Consider the following 19,706-nt stretch of genomic DNA (forward strand, 5'->3'; position numbering starts at 1 on the left):
TAAACTTGGGCAGTTCGGAGCCAAGGTCGACCGAGGAGAATCGAGTATTCGTCGGTCTGCTCCGGTAGTTTGAGGACAACATAGTTGACTGGTATTTTGACGCCTTGAATGGTGGTGTTGACTTTTTGGATGATGCCTTTGGGTCGGTGGTCGGCCATTCAAACATTGAAAGGTGCTGGGTGGATTGGGCCGATGTTGAGTTGTTGAACAAGACTTTCTTCAATAATATTAACATTGGAGCCACCGTCAATTATGGCTCCTCGAACAAGGTGTTTGTCTAGTCGTAGGTCAATTGTCAAAACATTATTGTCACAATCACCTGGTTGAATCTCAGTTCAAAATGTGTCAACAGCTGTCTGTGTCAAGTTGAGTGTGGACGAGTCTGTCAAAGTGTTGGTCGGTGCAAATGTCAGATTGGTGAGCTGTTTGGTGAGGTAGGGTGCAATCTTCAGCAGTTGGCCGACAGTGATCTGAATATTTTGGTTGAGGATAGTCTCTACTACTTCTTGGATTTCGTCGAAGTTTGCTGAATTGTGTTCTGGTATCAGTGTCGATGTTGGACGATTTGTTTGTCAGTTTTTTGGTATTGAGTCTTGGCATTATTGTCGAGCTGGTAATGGTTGAGCTTCATTGTCGGAGTCTAAAATCACTAATTCGGGTGGTTGTAGAGTGAGTTGCCATTGTATCTTGGGGGCTAACTTCTGCTTCTTTTTCCATTCCCGGAGTTTTGTCAGGCTCTCAGGGCCTTTCTCTTCACTATCTCTGGAATCTCTATCCGGTTGTTGTTGTTTTTCTACTCGAATTTGTGCTCGAGTTTGTACTGCCATGACTTGAGGATTTGAGTCGTCATTGTCGGCATAAGGTAGTTCGTTGGTGTCGACCATCCTTGTTGTTGGTGGTTGCTGCTGGTTCTGATCTTGTTGTCGAGGAGGCAGCGGACCAAGTCTTGGTGGACCACCTTGGTTTTGAAGTTGAGGTTGCCATGGTCGATTGTTGTAGTTGCCTTGGTAGCCCTGGTCTTGATAACCTTGGCCTTGGTATCTTTGATTCTGGTATCTTGGGTATTGTTGGTATCCTTGGTTGTAGTTGTCGTGGTTTGCTGGGTAGTTCCAATTCGGTAGGTATTGTCGATCGTTGTAGTTGTTGTAGCGAGGTTCATCATTCCATTGTCGACTCTGGTGTTGGAAGTTGTTTCTCGGCGGTCTCCAGTTTGTCGGAGGTGGTGCCTGGTAATTGTCGAAGTATTGATTTGGATATGGTTGTCAAAACTGTTGTCGGGGATAATTCGAGACTTGTCGAATTTCTGGAGAATTTCGAAATCTGCAAGTCTTGGCATCATGACCTTCTTTGGCACAGTTGGAGATTTGGAGTTTGCAGTCACTTGCCGGATGTCCTTCGTTCTTGCACTTAGTACACAAAATTCCAGATCGAAATTCTTTGATGTCGGCCTTGGCTTTTCCCTTGAGCTTGTCGATTGTTTTCCTGAGTTTCCATCTAAATGCAATCGGTTGTGTCATAAATTGATCGATATAGCTGTTCGCTGGTAATATTGGATACTGCTCGCCAACTTTGGGATCGAGCAGGTATGCAAACGATTGCAACTCTCTTTAGTAGTTCAATCTTGAACAATTATTTTGATCTCTTACAATGTGTTGGTCGTATTGGAATGCAAGCTCTCACTATGAGCTTTTGTGTTTCCCAATCAATGGTAATATTTGAAAATGCTGAATACAATAGTGGTTGTATTTTTAATGTCCTAATTCTTGTATGTTTCTTGTCTCAAATGACGTCCACATGTCAAAGTATAGTTTCCAACAGATTCTTGTTGCTTTAAGCCTATGTGTGTGCGGATCTATCAAGCACGTTTTTCTCTATAGTCGATTTCGTGGTGGTGCATTTCCCTGATGTTGTTCTTGCTGGTGTTGTTCTACTTCCTTCTGTCATATAGCGCGTTCTCTTTCATGATCAGAGTCAATCGCTTCACGAACTTCCCAAGGGATAGTCTCAATTAATACTCTTGGATTATAAGTTTGAAATCTTGATGCAGGATCTCCTAAAATACTCCTTAAAATGTTGAGACTACTTGGATGCACTCTTCCTTGTTGGTTGCGAGTGATATGTAGCTCTAGGCTGGGGTTTTGACATTGGACCTCAGTGTCAAAGTTGAAGTTTGTTACTGTATTTAATCTTGGTCCATTGTGATTCTGTCTTAAATTTCTCCTCCTTCGACTTGTTATCCTTGAGTTTTCAAGTCGTTCTCTTAAACTTGACTCAAGTTCAGGTTCCCGTCAGTTTCTTGAACTTGAATTCTGAATTTGAATTTGTTGATGGCCTTGTTCTTGATTTCTTAATTCTCCAACTATTCTTGTCCGTCCTAAATGGTGCCAATATGCTATAGTATATAGTTCGATAAGAGTGCTTATTAATAGCGTTACATGAAGAGGACTTTGAAGAAGTCGGTAAAGTAATTTTGCATTCTTTTCAAAATTTCTAAATTTAAGAGTGTCCACAAACTAACTAACTTGTGGTTCAAAGGTTCCACACTCTGTTTCTGCTATGACTTTAGTCAAATTAGTGTTGAAAGCAAGTGTTAATGGTTGAAAAGTTTCATGTTTGTGTATGCCTAGGAATTTGACAATTGTTTTTTGAAAGAGGTGTTTGCAATACACCTAAATCAGGGTTCTTTGAGTTGTAAAGAAATCAAAATAAACATATTTTTCTTTCAACATTTCCTCATTTTTGCATTCTTCCTATTTGCTAAACAATTTGTAGAAGAGTCACAAAATTGTTTCTTGAAGTTTTTGTAAGCAACTAAAGCTTTGTTTCTCTGCTTGTTCTAAACTATCATCACTCTTTTTGGTGTCGTTTTCTTGGGCTATTTCTTCTCATTTCCTTCTTTCCTCCACTATGGCATTTTCATCCTTGATTTAGAGTCTTACTTTTGCTTGCTTGCAAGTGTCGCATCGCCATTTTGGATAGCATTTCTTGTATGGTTTTGTACAATTTTTAAAATCACACAAAAGGTAATTTTCATATCTTGTATAGCTTTTGTCTCCAAATGGGCAGTTGTGCTTTTTCATTCTTCCTCCATCTCCAGCTGCTAGAATTTTTCCTTGGTCATTTCTTTATCATAGATTCTTAGAATATTCACTTTCTTCAACCTCTCGCCAAAAATAGTTACGCATACGCTCCAAGTTTTCCATAACTTGGGTGGCTTCAATCTTCAAGTGTTCTTCATATATTGGTTTTACGCTCCATTTTTTTTCTTCATTTCTTCATGCTCTTCTACCGTTTTTGTTTTACAGTCTTGTTTTTCTTGATTTTTGGGTCTTTTTCTTCCTATGCCATTTTCTTGTGTGTCTTTAGTTCGTTTTTCTTGAAGTTTTGGGGGAAATGATTGTCTTGGTCTGCTCTATCCCATGAGCTCTTCACGACACCTTATCCCACCGTGATCACTAGTGAAAACTCCTAGAATCTCTTAATTGCTTGTGCCAAACTAGGTAGAGATTGTATATACGTGCTTGAAGGTGCTAGTCCTACGCCTTTGATCCCTTGAAGGCAGTGGGTAAGTAAGACATTGCCATTGCTATGAAGAGCCAAAGAGATAGGCAGAATGACAATATATTGCAATGTATTTTGTATTAGGGATAAGTCTAAAAACATTCTAAGTCCTACTTTTATAGTCACTACTGCTCACATCAAGGTTAGGAATATAGTCCTAACCTTAAACCTCTCAAGTTTGTGTTCATAAGCTTGAACTTCCAAGCTTAATTTTTCCTTTTTCTCCACTCTCCCACGACTGTCTTGTGCTGCGTCCTGCAGTCATTGCTCCATTGCTGCATCTTGGGTAGTCGTTCCCTCATGTGGTTCCTCCTCCTCTTCTTCCTCCTCGTAAGTCTGGGCTGCTTCTTCGAGCATGCGGATTCTTTCTTTTGCCACAAGCAGCTCTTTGTTGAGCCTTGCATTTTCTTGTTGAAACTACTGCGCAAGGTCAAAGGATTCCTTACAGGATTTCGGAGTCGGAATTCCATGGCTGTGAATGCTCTTGATCGCGGTGTTCAGCTGCTTGAAACCATCCTTGAGTTTGGAAAAGCGTTGCTCTGTCAACTTGATGAACGTCTTCTCGTAGAAGCTCTCGATGCCTTCACAAGTGTACACTGCTAGCTTGGAATCATGCTACTACTGCAGGAAGTTGTGCGGGAGCTTCTGGTTGCTGTAGTTGCTGTGCTCAAGCTCCTCCCGTCCTCGTTTCTCTGGAGTGTAGCGGTGTGGAGGACGATTGTGGAGGTGTCACTCTACTCCATCCTGGATTCCATGGTTCTCCATCTCTTTAGCTTCTGTGATTGGTGGGAGCTCCTAACTTGCCTTGTCCAAACCCTTTTCATTGTCTTTGGCCATTGCAGTTATCACAACTGTTTTGGGCTCAAGGTTACAATCCTGTGTTGCAGTCTCAAGACTGCAACCTTAAGTCTCCAGAAGCTTATCTTCAGTAATCTCTTCTTCTTGATTTTTCTCTAGCGCTGGGATCTTCTGTGTGTTCTCACGATCTTCAACCTCCTGTGCCTCTAGAGTTTCCTTCTTGCCTTCATCTTGTTCATCCTCAACTTCCACATGCTTTTGCTTTGCTTCCTCGTAATTGTCTTGGTCCTCTTCCTTTGTTTCCTATGCCTCACTTCCTTCGCCAAGGTCAACCTTCTCCTTCATTGTTTTCACTTGGGCTTGAGAGACAAGCACCAATGCCCTTTCATTGTTCACTGATAAAGCCTCAATGTATGGAAAAAGTGTTGTTATAATTTTCTTCTTTCTCTCCAGTGCATTGAAAACTTGTGAGAGTTCCCTATGGAACTTGATGTAAACGTACGCTCCCAAGTTGACCTGGACTCCATTGTTCAAATCCTCATAGATGAAGGTGATGTTCTTGCTCACTAATATTGCCGTTTGTCAAAACTCCAATGTTGCAAGAAGGAATTTGAAAATCCTTTGCAAATTTTCTTTCACATTCGAGAATTGCAGAGATGCTGCTGTGTTGTAGTTTGCTGCACACTTCATGATATTTGGGTTGATGGCTCGATCTCGTGGAGCCGTCACTCACTTTCCTTTATTTAGTAGTTGAAGAGCTTTGGCGAAATCTTCCTCTTCAATCGTGAGTTTCCCGCATGCAAAACCGATAATTTTCCTCTCAATACCCTGTGGATCGGAGCTTGCCGTAGCTGTCATGAGAATAGAGAATGCATAGAGCTGATGCTTCCGCAGCCATGTGTCAAGAGTCTCGTCTCGAGACCATTTTGGGTTTCCCACTTGGAAAATCGAGCATACCTTGTTCTCATAGTCCGAGAGGTCAATCGCTTCCTCCTCTTCCCATGGACAGCCCTTGACCCAACTCTACTCCTCATTGAAGCTGTGCTTTCACCAGACCAAGAATCGCTATAGCCTTGATCACTATTTGCCTCTAGTGGGCTCCCTTTTTCCTCATGCACTGTCGCCCGGAACTTTTTTCTTCTCTCAGCCGCCAAGATTAGGGTTAGATCCCATTCTTGTTGAGGCAAATTTTCTCTGAGTGTTTGCATGCATTCGACGCCAACTTGGTAGTGTAATCATGCAAACCGAGTAGAAACGACTACAGGTTTAGAAGTAACTGTGGTGTGCCAAGTAATGTTGATGTGTGTTGCTGTTTCTCGGAGGGATTGTCGGAGGCCTTGCATTTACCATTGGTAAAGTAATGTTTCGGTGGCACTATTGCCGCATTTGCTGGCATGTCGAGTGAAGGTTTGAGTGTAGTCGTCGATGGATTGACTAGACTGTAAGCAACCAAAAGGGAACGACTCGATAGACGATCCATAGGGGTTCAAATATAGAAGGAAAGGGCCCATGAATAAGAGTGCACCCCCTTTTCCAATCGGTTAAGGGTCTTGGGATATTTGGAGTTAAGCGTCCTTGGGTTTGAATAGTACTGGGTTGGGTGACCTCCCGGGAAGTCTAAATTCAGGAGCTTACATTTGGTATCAGAGCGGTCTCAGGTCCGACTCTGTTGGTTGGCTAGGGGAATCACACCACATGTTGATTGACATCTGGCTGTGGTGGATTGTAAGCAACCAAAAGGGAACGACTCGAGAGACGATCCATAGGGGTTCAAATATAGAGGGAAAGGGCCCATGAATAAGAGTGCACCTCCTTTTCTAATTGGTTAAGGGTCTTGGGATATTTGGAGTTAAGCGTCCTTGGGTTTGAATAATACCGGGAAGTCTAAATTTGGGTTTGAATAATACTGGGCTGGGTGACCTCCCGGGAAGTCTAAATTCAGGAGCTTACACAGACTTCTGCTTGAGTTTTTGGATCTTGTGAAGTCATTAGCTTTGAGTGAGGGAAGACTTGAATCGGTACATCGGAAGTAGTATAGAAGTTTAGTCGTCTGGCCGTTGATTGCAGTCTATATAGTCGATACAATCCTTTCCACTGAGCAAGGAGCCCCTTAGATAAACCATGTACCATAAAATGGGGAAAATAAATTAACACCAAATCATCCACTTTATACTTCACATGTGGATGATGATGGGAGTTGTAGCACCGTTCTTGTCCCACTTGTATGTAGCCTAACTATTCGGCAGATTAGGCTTAGACAAGTGGAACAATGCTCATCAACTTGTATGTAGCCTAACTATTCGGCAGATTAGGCTTAGACAAGTGGAACAATGCTCATCAAATACTGATCTTATGACCTAGCATCGGCAACTCATGGCAATTGCGAAGGTAAACCCAGCTTCGTTGGTAATATTGAATCATGACCATAAAGAAGTTTATATGGTGAAGCACCAATAGAACTCTGCACCCTATGATATATGCATGCTGAAAAGATGGCAAATAACTATATCCCAATCCGAATGCTAAAAGTTTAGTACTTCATGATCATTTTTTTGAATGTCCGAACGAGCCATTCCACCAAATCGTCTGATTGTGGATGATAGGCACTTGTGAAAGTGTGGCATATCCCCAACCAAGATGTCAAAATATGAAATGCCTCAGCCATAAATGCATGACCATTATTCGAAAGAATCCACTTTGAACAAGAATGCTAGAACACCACTCAATTGAGGAGGAAGTATCTAACAGTAGTTACAAAGGCACTAGCAAAAGAGTGGAGAAGGAAGAGGAGCTCAAAAAAGGGTATTAGCATCAGTTATAAAACTCTCTAGGCAATGAACAACATCAAAATTATATATCTGAAGCTTCAAAGCCCACCAAGTAGTACGACTAACCAAGTTTGTTTGAATAATGAAGTAACAGCAGCATGATCACCTTCAAGTAACGTCCGAGAACCATGTAGATATGCATAAAGTTTCTCGAAACCCCAGACTATTGCTAAACACTCCTTCTTTATCATGGAGTAGTTCACCACCGCTAGTTATAATGTACGGCTTATATATGCAATGGGATAGTGCTGACCAAACACACTCGAGCTCTCTTGCATCAACACACCTCCAAGACTAATATTAAAAGCATCCACGCGTAAAATAAAAAGGTCGAGTGTAGTTAGGATATATCAAAACTAGAGGAGTCGTCAATAGCACTTTGAGGTCCACGAACGCCCACTCACAATCCGGAGACCAAATGAAAGATGACATTAATAACTTCAGCAACGCTCACAACGGTGTAGTGCAATCAGAAAGATGATCCACAAGATGGTCGAGATACTGCACCTTGCCCAAGAAGCACTACACATCATTCACACACTTCAGAGTAGGGAACTTTAGAACAGCCACAAGTTTGTCAGGATCAACTTGCAAACCCTCACGAGAAATACGGTACACAAGATAAATTGTGTCCTTGGACCCAAACACGCACTTCGACTGCTTTAACTTTAAACCAACATCCCATAGCCGATCCAACACTTTACAAATATCATGAACGTGCTCCTCCCACGTCCCCTTCAAGTGGATCAAGACATCATTAATAAAGTCAACAGTCACCTCTGGCATATCGCAAAGAACTTCGTCCATCATCTGCTGAAAAGTTGCTGAAGCGATATTCAAACTAAACGGTATTACCAAGAACTCGTACAAACCAAATGGTGTATGAAAATTAGTATTAGGAATATCTTCTTCGGCCATTAGTATTTGCTAGTATCTAGAAACAAAATCTAACTTGGTGAACCAACGACTTCACCCTAGATGATCTAAGATATCAGTAGTGTGAGGAAGAGGGTACACATCCAAAATTGTCACTTCATTTAATGGACGATAGTTGATGCAAAAACAAATACTCTCATTAAGCTTTGTCACAAGATAAAGTTCACATGCCCAAAGACTCCGTGACTTTTGAATAACACCCTTTTTCAACATCTCTTTGACGTTTGCACGTAAAATCTTGATATCTTTGGGTGACTAATGACAAACAGGAACCTTGATTGCACGAGCATCCCCAATTGGAATTGGATGACATATAGCAATCCTGGCCTCAGATGATAGGTCAAATTCAAAAAGATCAAAATACTCCTTCATGAACCAGTCAACTGTTACAACATAAAGATTGTCGGAGGGATCAGAAAAAGGAAAAACAAAACAAGACAAAAACATAGGAGAAAGTAATGGGGGGATAAAAGTAGTGGAAGCAAAGGTAGAAGCAAAGGGATGAAAAAGTACAGAAGTGAAAGGAATAAATGAAATATAAGAAAGTATGAAACAAGGGGGAAAAGCTTCAAAGTCACACTTAATATGATTGCGTTGTAACCAATCCATACCAAGGATGAGGTCAAAAGCTCCACCCACAATTATTACAACCCAAGCTCGAGATTGCCCACACACACAACAAAGTTTACCTCATCCCATGCACATGCATATGTACAGCCGTTGCCATAAAGAATGAAAACTGGCTCCACCGCACGATACAAGTGTAGACAACAACGTATGACAACAGGTCGAGCAATAGAAAATAAACTCAAACCTGTATCAACCAACACGGAGAGAATAATAGGAGACCACTTGTTATAAAAATGAGCTTGGAAAGTAAACACTGGATGAACTAGTGCCAAGTGAACCCCTTGATGATACTCCTGAAAAACAGATGGAGGGGTTACTAACTTATTCACGCAAGGTCCCTCCGTTACTCGTGCGACTCTTTGTTTCCCAAATGCATCTCGATGTCCAGACCTTCCATTGTAGCAGCACCAACAGGACGTTATCCATGCCAAGGTCTCCACCTAAGAAATGGTGGCTGTCAATCTGGACATTGCTGACAATGCTGATAAGTGTGACCAACTTCATCACACGCCCAACAATGAACATCATGGCCATGACCACGGCCTCGCCTTTGTTGGACTCGAGCAGCAACAACATTAACCTCCATTGGAACATGACCATCACCCACAGGAAGTGAAGCTGAAAGACATGCAATGAGAAGTGGAAGAGGTGACATTTCATAATGTTGGGCCAAGCAAAGAGCATCGTTAAGGGTGGCAGGAGCGAGTGCATACACAAGTCCGACAAGATCTTAATGAAGTATTGGACACAACATTCCTAGCTTGATCCACTCCGACATATGGCTCCACACGAAGCAAGAGGCTTAAAAAATAAACGCCAAATTGCATCACCAACTTAGATGGCCCTTGACGAAAACGATGCAATTGTTAGAATGCATCATCACAATTGTCAGTATGTCTGAATGCACGTTTGAAAATGTTCGGGAAAACACTCCAATCCCCACGAGTGGCTGCACTTAAACCATTGTACTACTGCAACACTATCCCTTGGAGATATGTGGGAAACTCATGCAAACATTGAGCATCATCCCAAGAATGATATATGGCAATCACCATGAAGTGATCAAATCAATAGTACATATCATCTTTAAGATTCCTGCGAAAGAACTTTAGCCAAACGTGAGGATTGGCACCAAGAGCAAGAGGAGGTGTACCATGTGCCATAAATGCCACCATCAACTGAGTTTGGTTGTTCAATTGCAATTGCATAGCATCAAGTAATTGAACCAACTGCTACTCTAGAGTCAAAGGAGGAGGAGATTGCTGATCTACCATGAAGATGAACGAAAAGGAAAGAACAAAAGAAGAGAAATGAAAAAGAGCTAGAAGGAAAAGAAGATTTAGACAATGTAAAAAAGTTAAATTCAAACCAAAATCCTGAAAGAAAAGAATAAAAGAAAGGAAATGGAAAAAATTAGATTTAAACGATGCAAAAGTTAGATTTAAACCAAAATCCCAAATCCAAGCATTCCTCAAGGACAATCAAAGGTGCCCCTCATCTCCACTAATGTGAATATGGAATATGAAAAGGGAATACAGAAAATATGCATATCAATTAGCCCAAAAAAACTAACTTATATACAAGAGTGAATGGTTCGGATTGAAATTAATCCAACAGTTACCAAAATCCTACTATGCTAATATTAGTATATGGCATCGTAGCCGTACACACAATGGCAATTATAATAGTTACAGTATTATCTAGTTCAAATATATTAAATCAAGTGAACTTAGTTTATAATAAAAAAGTTATTCATACTAGATATTAAATTATGTAATCTCTTTTATACACATCATAATTATATTAAATACAATATAATATAATTTTTAGATTTAATGTAAAATTTTTCATTTAATATTAGATTTGTTTAATGTGATTTTAATGTGGTATATCTACTTATTAATTGTAAGCATTAATAATTTTAATAGTAAATATTTGAATAAGTTAAAGGCATTAGTAAGGATGTTATTGCTTAAAATAAATGATTCAAAGTGTAAACCTAATAAATGCATTATGGGGTAATGGTAATATATATGCTTTTTACTAACATTTATGAATTCACACGAATCTTTTAAAATAGATGTGCATATTCTTGGGTTATCACCTTCTATTGATTCAATTTATATTCCCAGATTGCAAATTTTTTTGATAAAAAATAACAAAATAATTCTCTCATAGTTTTGATTTGGCAACCTTCAATAGTGTGATTTTATATATATATATATATATATAAATAAATATATATATATATATATATATATATATATATATATATATATATATATATAAAACGAATGAAATCAACCTAAACAAAGATATAAAAATTGATTATGTTAAGAAAAACACAAAGATAGAAAACATTGTAATTTTTTTAGTAACATAAAAATTAATATTTTCTATTTAATATATAATTTCTATAGATAATAGTATTTTAACTGTTTAATTAATTATAATTTTAAAAAGAAACAGTTATGATTTAATCAAAGAGTATGACAAGAATACCTAGACAATAAATGGAAGGAAATTATTTTAGATCAAAAATAAAAAAATAGTAACATACTTAAATAAACATATATATATATTCTTTATTGAATAAAATTTTAAAAGCTAATCATCAACACTTTTATGAATTTTTAAAATACTCAACTCCAAAAAGTTTACATAAAATTTCACAGTAACTACCATGATATAATAAAACACAAATGTAAAATATATTAAAAATTTAGAATTTTTTAGCTAAGTAGAAATGAAATAAAAATTTCGTAGTAAAGTTTAAAATAAACCAGCAATATTATATTATTCATAATTTTAAAGTAAAACAAAATATATTTTTCACCCTCAAACTTTTATCTGCAAATATATTAGTTTACAACCTTTGCCTGCAAGTATATTAATTCTCAATCACAAAAAAAAAAAAAAAAATTATATTCCAGGGTTGGCCTGGAACCCTCGAATATTCTAGCAAAGAAAATACAAGGGGAAAAGAAGATCTAGGGCCTTTTTAAGTTCACGCGATCACAGTAAAGGTCGGCCACTCGACAACCTTTTCAAAATACTCGCACGGCACGACCCCCGCAAAGCCCTCGGTGAGCAGCACCTTGTTGTCCGATATATACAGCTTCATGTCGTCCTGGAGCGCCTTGGCCACATTGAGGTAGATCAAAACCTCCACACTGTCCATCATCCCGCTGATCACTCCCTCCTCGTTGGGCAGCCCAATCGCAAAGTGGACGTGATTCCGGCTCATCCGATTCAGCCCCGTCCGCATGATGCTCGGCAAAAAGCACCGAAACGTGCCGTGGACGCACACCGGCACTTGATCCGCGGACGTGATCTCCGTCAGCAGCGCGTCCGACGCCACCACCTTCATCGAGTGCCCCTGGTTTGCCCGGATGAAGAGCTCGCCGCCCTCGACCATGGTGGAGTAGCGCTGCTTGGGGTCGCGCTCCACCACCCGGAGGACCTCCTCCACCGAGTGCTCGTTCATGGGGATCCCGGCGTGCGTCCGGATCGTCAGCCGGAGGATGTCGTCAACTTTCACGTAGCCATTGCTCCGGATCGGGAGGCTCAGCTGCGTGGCCTGGTGGCGGAGGATCCGGCACAGTGTTCTTCCCAAGGAGTCGAATCGAGGGTCACCGGTGTTGAAAGCTTGCTGGTAGACCCGGTACTTGTGTCTCTGCCTGTGATAGTATGTTTGATGTGCCTGAGAAGTCGTGGCGGCGGCGGTGGCGTTGTCAAGCTCTAGCTCGGTAGCTGGTTTTGGAGGCTGTTCCACCGGTGGAGCTTGATCCAGGAGATCGAAGATGGCCTTGACGAGCGGCGAGAAGGTATCGGTGGTCTCTTTTGGAGGCGGCGGTGGAGCGTTTGCGAGCCTGTTCGCTACGATTAGATCGAAGCTACTTGGAGAAGAAGACGAAGGATTCTTTGCTGCTCCCGGGTCACGGAAGTTCTGGTATGGCCGCCTTCTCCGAGCAATCTGGAGCCTGTCCCTGAGAGGTAATCCACGAAAGTCGGGTCTTTGAGAGGCCCTGGAGTGGAAGAATCCATCGCCACCAGCGGCGCTCGGCTTGTCGGCGAGCGGCGGCGGTGGCGGGGAGATTCTCTGTGGCTTGGGAGCTAGGTGGACGTCTGGAGCGTTGTTCTCCTTGAATGCCACATTCCCCGCGCTTCTAAATCGGCTGCCATCGATCTTTGCAGCATTGTTGATGCGTTCCGACGAGGGGCCGATTGATGCCAGTGTCGAGAGCTCCGCCGCGGCGCTGGAATGTGGGCCGTTGCCGAGCTCCCTGGATTTGTCCTGTGATGTGACGAGGAATACCTGGCGCGACGAAGAGACATTCCTGCGGAGCTTGGAGACGGAGGACGATGCCCAGCTGGTGCTGCGGAATGTGTCCAAGCGCATGGGAGGGCGATTGGAGCTCAAGATTTTGCTCAGCGGCTGCCGCAGACTCATGAATCGATGGCGAGCATCCGAGAAAACCCTGAAAACGAAGAACCCTAAAAAACAGGGTAAAAGCGTTGTTAAAGGTTTAAGGGTTTAAAGTTAATGGCGGGAAAGAGGGTTTAGGGCTTGGCGAGAGGAGCTATGGCGGCAGCTGCGCGGGGGAGCTTGGCGAGCGCTGCTGGTGTGGTGCAATTCAGTGCGAGCGGGCGGCCGCGGAAGAATGCAGCGGTTTTGATGGTGAGATGCGCTAGCAGTAGCAGCGACAAGGCTGGGTTTTTCGGGAAGCTGGGGCGCGTGTTCAAGGAGAAGGCCAAGAGCGACATCGATCGCCTCTTCTCGGGATTCTCCAAGACGCGGGAGAATCTGGCAGTCGTGGACGAGCTCCTGACGTATTGGAATCTGTCCGATGCTGAGAAGCTCTTGGATGAACTGGAAGAGGTATGGAATGGAATTTCTTTGCTTTTGTTTCTTCTTTTGATAATACCTATGCAGGCGTTGCTCATATCAGACTTTGGGCCGAGAACAGCGATCAAAATCGTGGATGGTCTACGCAAGGATGTTCTAGCCGCAAAGCTCAAAACTGGACAAGAAATCAAGGTGAGAAAATTGATCTGCAAACGCGAGATAGTAACTTCTGGTTTTTTTTCTTTTTTCTAAAGCTTGCGCTAAAGAAAAGTATTGTGAAACTTCTTACGAGCAGAGCCGGTAGCACCGACCTCAAGCTCGGGACCAGGTTTTTTCGACGATTTTCTTTTTCTCATAGAATTTTTTTTCCATTGTTTTGATGCCAGACGCCCCGCTGTGATTATGGTCGTGGGTGTGAATGGAGGAGGGAAGACAACAACCATAGGTACGCTCTTTCACATCTAAATTCATGTCTGTTTTTTGTTTTCTGATTGCTTGAAGCGAAACAGGAAAATTGGCACACAGATTAAAGAAGGAGAAAGGTGTAAAGGTGAGAGCTTTGTAAATTATAGAGTTGCTCACACGTAAGGTTTGCAGATACTCATGGCGGCTGGTGATACGTTTAGAGCTGCAGCCAAGGAGCAACTAGAAGTATGGGCAGAGAGAACCGAGTCGGATATTGTAAGAGCTGAAGAGGGACAAAAGAAACCAGCCCCTGGTAAGTTGTACGAGCCGACAATCTCCCTGATTTTTTTCTTTTTATCGCTTATCGTTCATTGTGATATGATTTCAATATAGTGTTGTCACGAGCTGTAAAACGGGCAGTCGCAGAGAAGTTCGACATAGTTCTCGCAGATACATCAGGCCGTAAGTAAGCTAGCTTGTTGTTTCCAGTTTCAAGATCTAATCTCCTTTTTCTTCCTTTCACAGGTCTTCACACAAACTTCAGCTTGATGGATGAGCTTGAAGACTGCAAGAAAGCAATCGGGAAGGCTCTTGCCGGAGCCCCAAATGTGAGTGTTGATGCTTCAATTGTATCCGTTTAACACCACAAACTCGCAGGAGGTGCTGATGGTCCTCGACGGAACAACAGGCTTAAATATGCTTCCTCAAGCGAGAGAGTTCAACGACGTAAGAAACAATCTGTTTGGAGATGTTTTTCCTAACGCAAATACTTTGTTTCAGGTTGTTGGTGTTACTGGATTTGTGTTAACGAAGCTCGATGGAACTGCAAGAGGCGGATGTGTGGTATGTCCTCGATTTTAAAAAAAATTCTCAGCTGAGAGTTTGTTTCTTTTCCCTGGAAACTTTGCGCAGGCTAGTGTTGTAGATGAGCTTGGAATTCCCGTGAAGTTCGTTGGTGTTGGAGAAGGCCTGGAAGATTTGCAACCCTTTGATGCCGAGGCATTCGTAAATGCGCTCTTTCCATGACAAGATCGGTGAGTTTTTGCTGTAGAACTTGGCTGGATTTTGCTAGATTTGTATCGAGAATGGTACGCGTGTTTAAATCAAAGCTGACTGGTTATAAAAGCCCTAGAAACAGAGGAGGTTTATGGGCGAGCTATGGCGGGAGCGCTCCGAGAATGCGAGGCGCGAGTACGTGTCCAAAGGCGATGGCACTCTCCAGGTGAGATTTCCATTTCAGTGCATCCCGGCGACTAATTTTCTTAGCGATTTTTCCAGGCGCGACTGCTGGACGATAATCGGCCGCTCAAGCACAAGCTTGTCGATGGATTTCTTGACCAATTCTTTCCTGTGGGGTATCCACAGAGGTGAGAAAGAGCCCCATTTTCTCTCTGTCTTTTTTTTTGTTTTTTGTTTTTGCTCGTTTCTTTCGAGATTGAATTGAGCTGGTTGGAGCAGTGCAGTGTGGGAGAAGGCTACCTTACGTATTCGCAGTTCCGTGCGCTGCAGCATTTCTCCAGTGCGATTCTTTCAGTTTTCTCCACACAGGTTCTTCCGAGATTTTTTTTTCTCTCGCTAGAGTCTTTTTTGTCCTGTTCCTTTTTCTAACTTGCCTCTTTTCAGTCACTCGTGTTTGCCGCTGGTTTAAGGCCGACTCCTGCCCAAGCGACTGTGATTAGCTGGGTAAGTGAGGAGCGAGGAGCAAAGTTTTGTCAAGGGATGGCTAAAAAGTGATGGCTGGATTGATATCCAGGTTCTCAAGGATGGAATGCAGCACATTGGAAAGCTTGTTGGAAGTCGAATGGGAGCTAGAATGGACTCCGAGCCAAAACGATGGAGAATTTTTGGTTGGTATGCGTTTTGTTCTCGAGTTTCATAAGTTATATTCTTTTTCTTTTGCAGCCGATGTTTTGTACGACGCGGGTACTGCGCTGGAGATAATTTCACCAGCATGTCCCCAGTATTTTCTAGGAGTTGCCGGACTCGCAAACCTTGCAAAGGTACTCGAACTCTTAAAGCTGTGTGGAAAAATGATGGTGCTTTCAGGGAGTGGCAATGGTAACGGCTAGAGCAACACGGTTGCCTCTTTACACCGCTTTTGCGAAAGAAGGGAACCTTAGTGACTTGTACGCTAAAGGTGAGGCTATGTCAACTCTTGCAAATGTGGCTGGGCTTGGAGTCGGCATTCGTTTGGCATCATCGGCCTGTACTTCTCTACAAGGAAAGGTATGAATTGTGAGCGTGAGTTCTCTCTAAATTTTCTTTCACAGCTTCTTGTAGCACCTCTTCTGTCCGTGATTCATTTATACAGTGTGATGGAGGAAATGAGAGCTGTTCCACTCGACACTCTTAATGCCCAGCGAACAGCAATGCTCGTCGCGGACTACCTCGAGGTACTCTCGTAAAATATTTATGTCCCAGAGACTTTTGCTTAAGCGATGAATGCCAGCTAGGAAGAGTTCCTTCTCCGGCCGAGATACGCTACAGGGAAAGGTTGATACTGCCTGTGAAACCAAACGTCCACGCCGGAAGCGTCCGGATCGCGAACGACATCCTCCAAATCCCATCCGGCAAGATCAGAGAGCTCAAACACAGGTTCCAGAGCGAGCGCTTTCTTCTGGACTTCCACGAGACTTCTACGGAGATGGTGCTGCATCACTCGGCCAGTGGCGAAGACGTCGTCCGGGGATGGCTTCTAGCAGCGTGTTCTTCGAAAGAAGCCTCACTGAGCGACGCTTACTCCCGCGTCGACAAGATGCTACCAGAGTTTCTCTCGCAGCTTAAAAGTCGAGGCTGGCAAACACAGCTCTTTCTTCACGGCTCCGCAGCTCGGGCCTTCTGGTAACACAAGATGTTTCTTACAAAAGCATCTTTTTTGTTTTTTCCATTAAGATGAAAAGAAGAAAAAGAAAAGCTTACACAGATTGTGTTGTGTTCACAATAATAATGGAAACACGAAAGTCCATCAAATAATCTGGTATGTATTTACAACCTTTGTAAATCCTGTGTCTTGCCTGCAACACGTCCGTCCGTGAGCCTTGCTTGAATCATATATATAAAGGAAAGAAAGAAAAAGCCCCTCACGCGCCTTACCTCGGCATATATAGTCCTCGCAAGGGAAGCAGCAGAAAAACAAAAGAGAAAAAAGAAAGAAAAACCTGTGCCTTGCTCGTTGTCAAGCCTGTGATCCTCCCCGTCGAGGCACGTAAAGCTCCAGCCTCGATCTCTTCTGCTTCGTGTCCTTGTAAGCCGCCTGCACCGACGGCTCGCCGAAACCATGCCTCTCCAAGTAGTCGCGCTCGGCTGCCTCGCGAAAGTTCTCCAAGCTGTTCGCCATTGCGTTGTTCTCGTATTGTGCCATCCTCAAACGCGTAGCCTCCATTGCCGGCCTCGGGCCCAGTCTCTCCCACACACTTCGTCTGGGAGCGTTTTGCGAGTCCGGGCTTTCGATCTGTGGTTGACGAGGCGGCGGCGGCGATGGTTGGCGAGGCGGCGGCGCTTCTTTCTTCTGCCTGTGCTTCCTCGAGGACGACTTACGCCCGCCGCTGGAGCTGGTCTGGCCGTTGTTGTGCCACTGGTTGGACTCCAAAACGTCCGGAGCTGGGCTGCTGCTAAACGAGTCGTGCGCGTTGGGAGTCGGGCTCGGCTCCGTCTCCGACTCCACGATATCCCCCCACTTGAGCTCCGCCGCGAATGGCTTGTCCTTTGGTGGTAGCGGTAGCGGTGTCTCCTCGTTTCTCTTCGACGAGTTTACTTCCAGGATGTTGGTGGTGTCGTTGCCGCCGCTCGGGTGCCTCGGCCTCGCGCCAACTTCGAACACGCGAACGTTTCCCGAGGCTCTGGATCCACGGGACGACCTGGTGTTGTTGCTCCCTCGGCCGGGTCTCTTGCCGAAGGCGTTGTCTCCGGCGGCTCTGGTCTCATCGCTCGGGCCTTTCCCAAACGCCGTGGCCTTGAATTCGAAAGACGCTGGAAGATCGCCACTGTCCCTGCGCTTGAGCCCGTCTCCAAAAAACCTGTCTCTCACCTCCACCGCGCTGGGAGGAGGATCGTGGTTGCTGCTCTTACCCACACCGCGAGCTGAGCTTGGCATCTCGATATGTCTTTCCTTCCTGGTCGTGTCGAAAGTGACAATGAAGTTGTTTTTCTCCTCCTTTCCCTGTGAACCCGACGGCTTGGAGAGTTGGATCCGTCTCTTCTGTTTCTCAGTGTCGAAGGTAACTCTGATACTCACGTCCTCCGGCAAAACCTCCCTGTCCAACTCCTTTGAGTGACCCGGCGACTTTCCCACTGGAGCTGGAGAGCCTGCTTTCAATGCGTTACTTCGGCTAGATGCTGCGGATGATCGAGCCGTATCGGCCTCTGTATGGCGAGTAAACCGGCTTGAATCTGCCTCGGCATTGCGAGTAGATCGACCTCCATCTGTCTCGTGACTGCGAAGTGACCGAGTTTTGTCCGTGTCAACATTGCGAAGGCTTGGTGGCCGATATATTGCGGTGGATCGATCGTGCTTGTTCTTCTCAACCTGTTGATCCTCGCTAGCATTAACGCTTGGCCTCGCTGGAGGAGAGTCCACAAACGAAAACTGCCTCTTGCTAGTTTGAACTGGTGGCGACCGTGGAGAAGAGCGAGAAGAGCTTGTTCTCCTTGCGCTGGCGTCTGGTTTGATCTTGTCAGGTGTTTTCACGTCCCTTTCCTGGAGAGAAACTACGATTTTATCACAGTTTAGCATCTGTGATTTTACCTCATGCTTCTTCGTTTGACATTGCTTTTCGTATTGATCTCTGTCGTACTGGATCTTCACCTGGAAAAGCACTCAGGAGTTAGAAAAGAGGAAAACCAAGAACGAGAATACTTACAATTCCTCGCACAAACTGATGTTGGAGATCGATGCGTTTCTTCGGTCGAACGGACCCCTCCTCGGAGCAGTCCTCACTTTTATCTTCCTGCGAGGCTGCATCGCCATCGCCCTCCACGAGACGAGGCCCACTGTTGGCAGTGCTGTCCACGCTGCTGCTCAAATCGTCGTCGCCACCATTGCTTCCTCCATCACTGCTCTCGGCGATGTTTAGCTTCTCCATAAGCGTGGCGGCGTTCATCACGACATGGACATCACCAGAAGGCCGCAATAGATCCTTTGGATCGGAGTCACCTTTGTCTGTTCCAGCTTCACTGTCTTCCAGGCTTGGCTTTGGTAAATCATTGTCATTTCCAGCAGAGTTGCTTCCATCTTCTTCCTTGTTGTCGGATCCAGCAGTACTACCCACAGCACTTCCACCGCCTTCTTCCTTGTTATCCACACTATCACCTTCTTCTTCCTTGGTAACCTTGCCATCTTCATCATCCCCGCCTACAGCATCTCCCTCCTCCTTGGAAATCCCATGCGAGCTCTCGGCCTCTTTCTCCACGACTACATTCGTGGAATCTTTACCTGCGCTCGCCTCCACTGTCTGTTCCTGTCGCTTGCTCTCCAAATCCGCCTCGCAATCCTTCTCCTCCGGCTTAGCTAGCTCCTCCCGATCTCCATCTTCCTGTTTCACATCCAAATTCTCCATAGCTGACACCAGCGCCGATGCGCAAGATGCCTCCTGCGCCTCAGATCCGGCCATAGCTACGCCGCTGGACTGGGAAATCACTGGCGTCGCTCTACAGTGTCATAGGAATCCCTGCGTTCTCACCCTCGCGGCTCACCGGGAGCC

The 19,706-nt window shown here is 44.1% G+C and overlaps 4 protein-coding genes across 5 annotated transcripts; 2 read left to right on the plus strand and 2 right to left on the minus strand.

Annotated features, from left to right (window-relative positions):
* Nucleotides 1–11,664: 11,664 nt before the first annotated feature.
* LOC9630666 lies at nt 11,665–13,229 on the minus strand. Its single transcript, XM_002962048.2, has one exon. It carries the CDS (start codon nt 13,204–13,206, stop codon nt 11,761–11,763), a length of 1,446 nt encoding a protein of 481 aa, XP_002962094.2. The 5' UTR covers nt 13,207–13,229; the 3' UTR covers nt 11,665–11,760.
* Nucleotides 13,230–13,320: 91 nt separating this feature from the next.
* On the plus strand, nt 13,321–15,132 carry LOC9630667 (cell division protein FtsY homolog, chloroplastic). Its single transcript, XM_002961545.2, has 11 exons — nt 13,321–13,635; nt 13,690–13,794; nt 13,857–13,930; nt 13,989–14,047; nt 14,112–14,152; nt 14,200–14,320; nt 14,401–14,469; nt 14,533–14,615; nt 14,665–14,733; nt 14,788–14,850; nt 14,920–15,132. Exons 1-11 carry the CDS (start codon nt 13,339–13,341, stop codon nt 15,031–15,033), a joined length of 1,095 nt encoding a protein of 364 aa, XP_002961591.2. The 5' UTR covers nt 13,321–13,338; the 3' UTR covers nt 15,034–15,132.
* LOC9657898 (protein root UVB sensitive 2, chloroplastic) lies at nt 15,058–16,929 on the plus strand. The gene is made up of 9 exons (XM_002961546.2): nt 15,058–15,229; nt 15,286–15,374; nt 15,471–15,555; nt 15,631–15,690; nt 15,761–15,854; nt 15,910–16,007; nt 16,054–16,233; nt 16,278–16,400; nt 16,457–16,929. Exons 1-9 carry the CDS (start codon nt 15,155–15,157, stop codon nt 16,850–16,852), a joined length of 1,200 nt encoding a protein of 399 aa, XP_002961592.1. The 5' UTR covers nt 15,058–15,154; the 3' UTR covers nt 16,853–16,929.
* LOC112348808 (serine/arginine repetitive matrix protein 1-like) lies at nt 16,862–19,647 on the minus strand. 2 transcript variants are annotated; one of them, XR_002993181.1, is made up of 4 exons: nt 18,867–19,647; nt 18,752–18,811; nt 17,101–18,703; nt 16,862–17,021 (listed from the first exon to the last, which is right to left on the minus strand). XR_002993181.1 is itself a non-coding variant. In XM_024682030.1 (3 exons), exons 1-3 carry the CDS (start codon nt 19,614–19,616, stop codon nt 17,183–17,185), a joined length of 2,331 nt encoding a protein of 776 aa, XP_024537798.1. In that variant the 5' UTR covers nt 19,617–19,647; the 3' UTR covers nt 16,862–17,182. The 2 variants fall into 2 exon arrangements, 1 of the variants encoding a protein (XP_024537798.1); XM_024682030.1 differs by having other exon boundaries at nt 16,862–18,703.
* Between the last annotated feature and the right edge of the window lie 59 nt (nt 19,648–19,706).

The sequence above is a fragment of the Selaginella moellendorffii genome, unplaced genomic scaffold (assembly GCF_000143415.4).
Source record: "Selaginella moellendorffii unplaced genomic scaffold, v1.0 SELMOscaffold_1, whole genome shotgun sequence".
Lineage (NCBI taxonomy): Eukaryota > Viridiplantae > Streptophyta > Lycopodiopsida > Selaginellales > Selaginellaceae > Selaginella > Selaginella moellendorffii.

Bases quoted from the DNA above. Each gene is read 5' to 3' on its own strand.
- LOC9657898 (XM_002961546.2), top strand. From the start codon at position 15,155: ATGGGCGAGCTATGGCGGGAGCGCTCCGAGAATGCGAGGCGCGAGTAC. The intron at 16,008-16,053 runs GTACTCGAACTC...TGGTGCTTTCAG, and splicing joins GACTCGCAAACCTTGCAAAG to GGAGTGGCAATGGTAACGGC. The intron at 16,401-16,456 runs GTACTCTCGTAA...GATGAATGCCAG, and splicing joins TCGTCGCGGACTACCTCGAG to CTAGGAAGAGTTCCTTCTCC.
- LOC9630666 (XM_002962048.2), bottom strand. From the start codon at position 13,206: ATGAGTCTGCGGCAGCCGCTGAGCAAAATCTTGAGCTCCAATCGCCCT.
- LOC9630667 (XM_002961545.2), top strand. From the start codon at position 13,339: ATGGCGGCAGCTGCGCGGGGGAGCTTGGCGAGCGCTGCTGGTGTGGTG. The intron at 13,931-13,988 runs GTTTTTTCGACG...TTTTGATGCCAG, and splicing joins GACCTCAAGCTCGGGACCAG to ACGCCCCGCTGTGATTATGG. The intron at 14,470-14,532 runs GTAAGTAAGCTA...TTCCTTTCACAG, and splicing joins TCTCGCAGATACATCAGGCC to GTCTTCACACAAACTTCAGC.
- LOC112348808 (XM_024682030.1), bottom strand. From the start codon at position 19,616: ATGGCCGGATCTGAGGCGCAGGAGGCATCTTGCGCATCGGCGCTGGTG. The intron at 18,812-18,866 runs GTAAGTATTCTC...GTGCTTTTCCAG, and splicing joins ATCAGTTTGTGCGAGGAATT to GTGAAGATCCAGTACGACAG. The intron at 18,704-18,751 runs GTAAAATCACAG...GTTTCTCTCCAG, and splicing joins GTCAAACGAAGAAGCATGAG to GAAAGGGACGTGAAAACACC.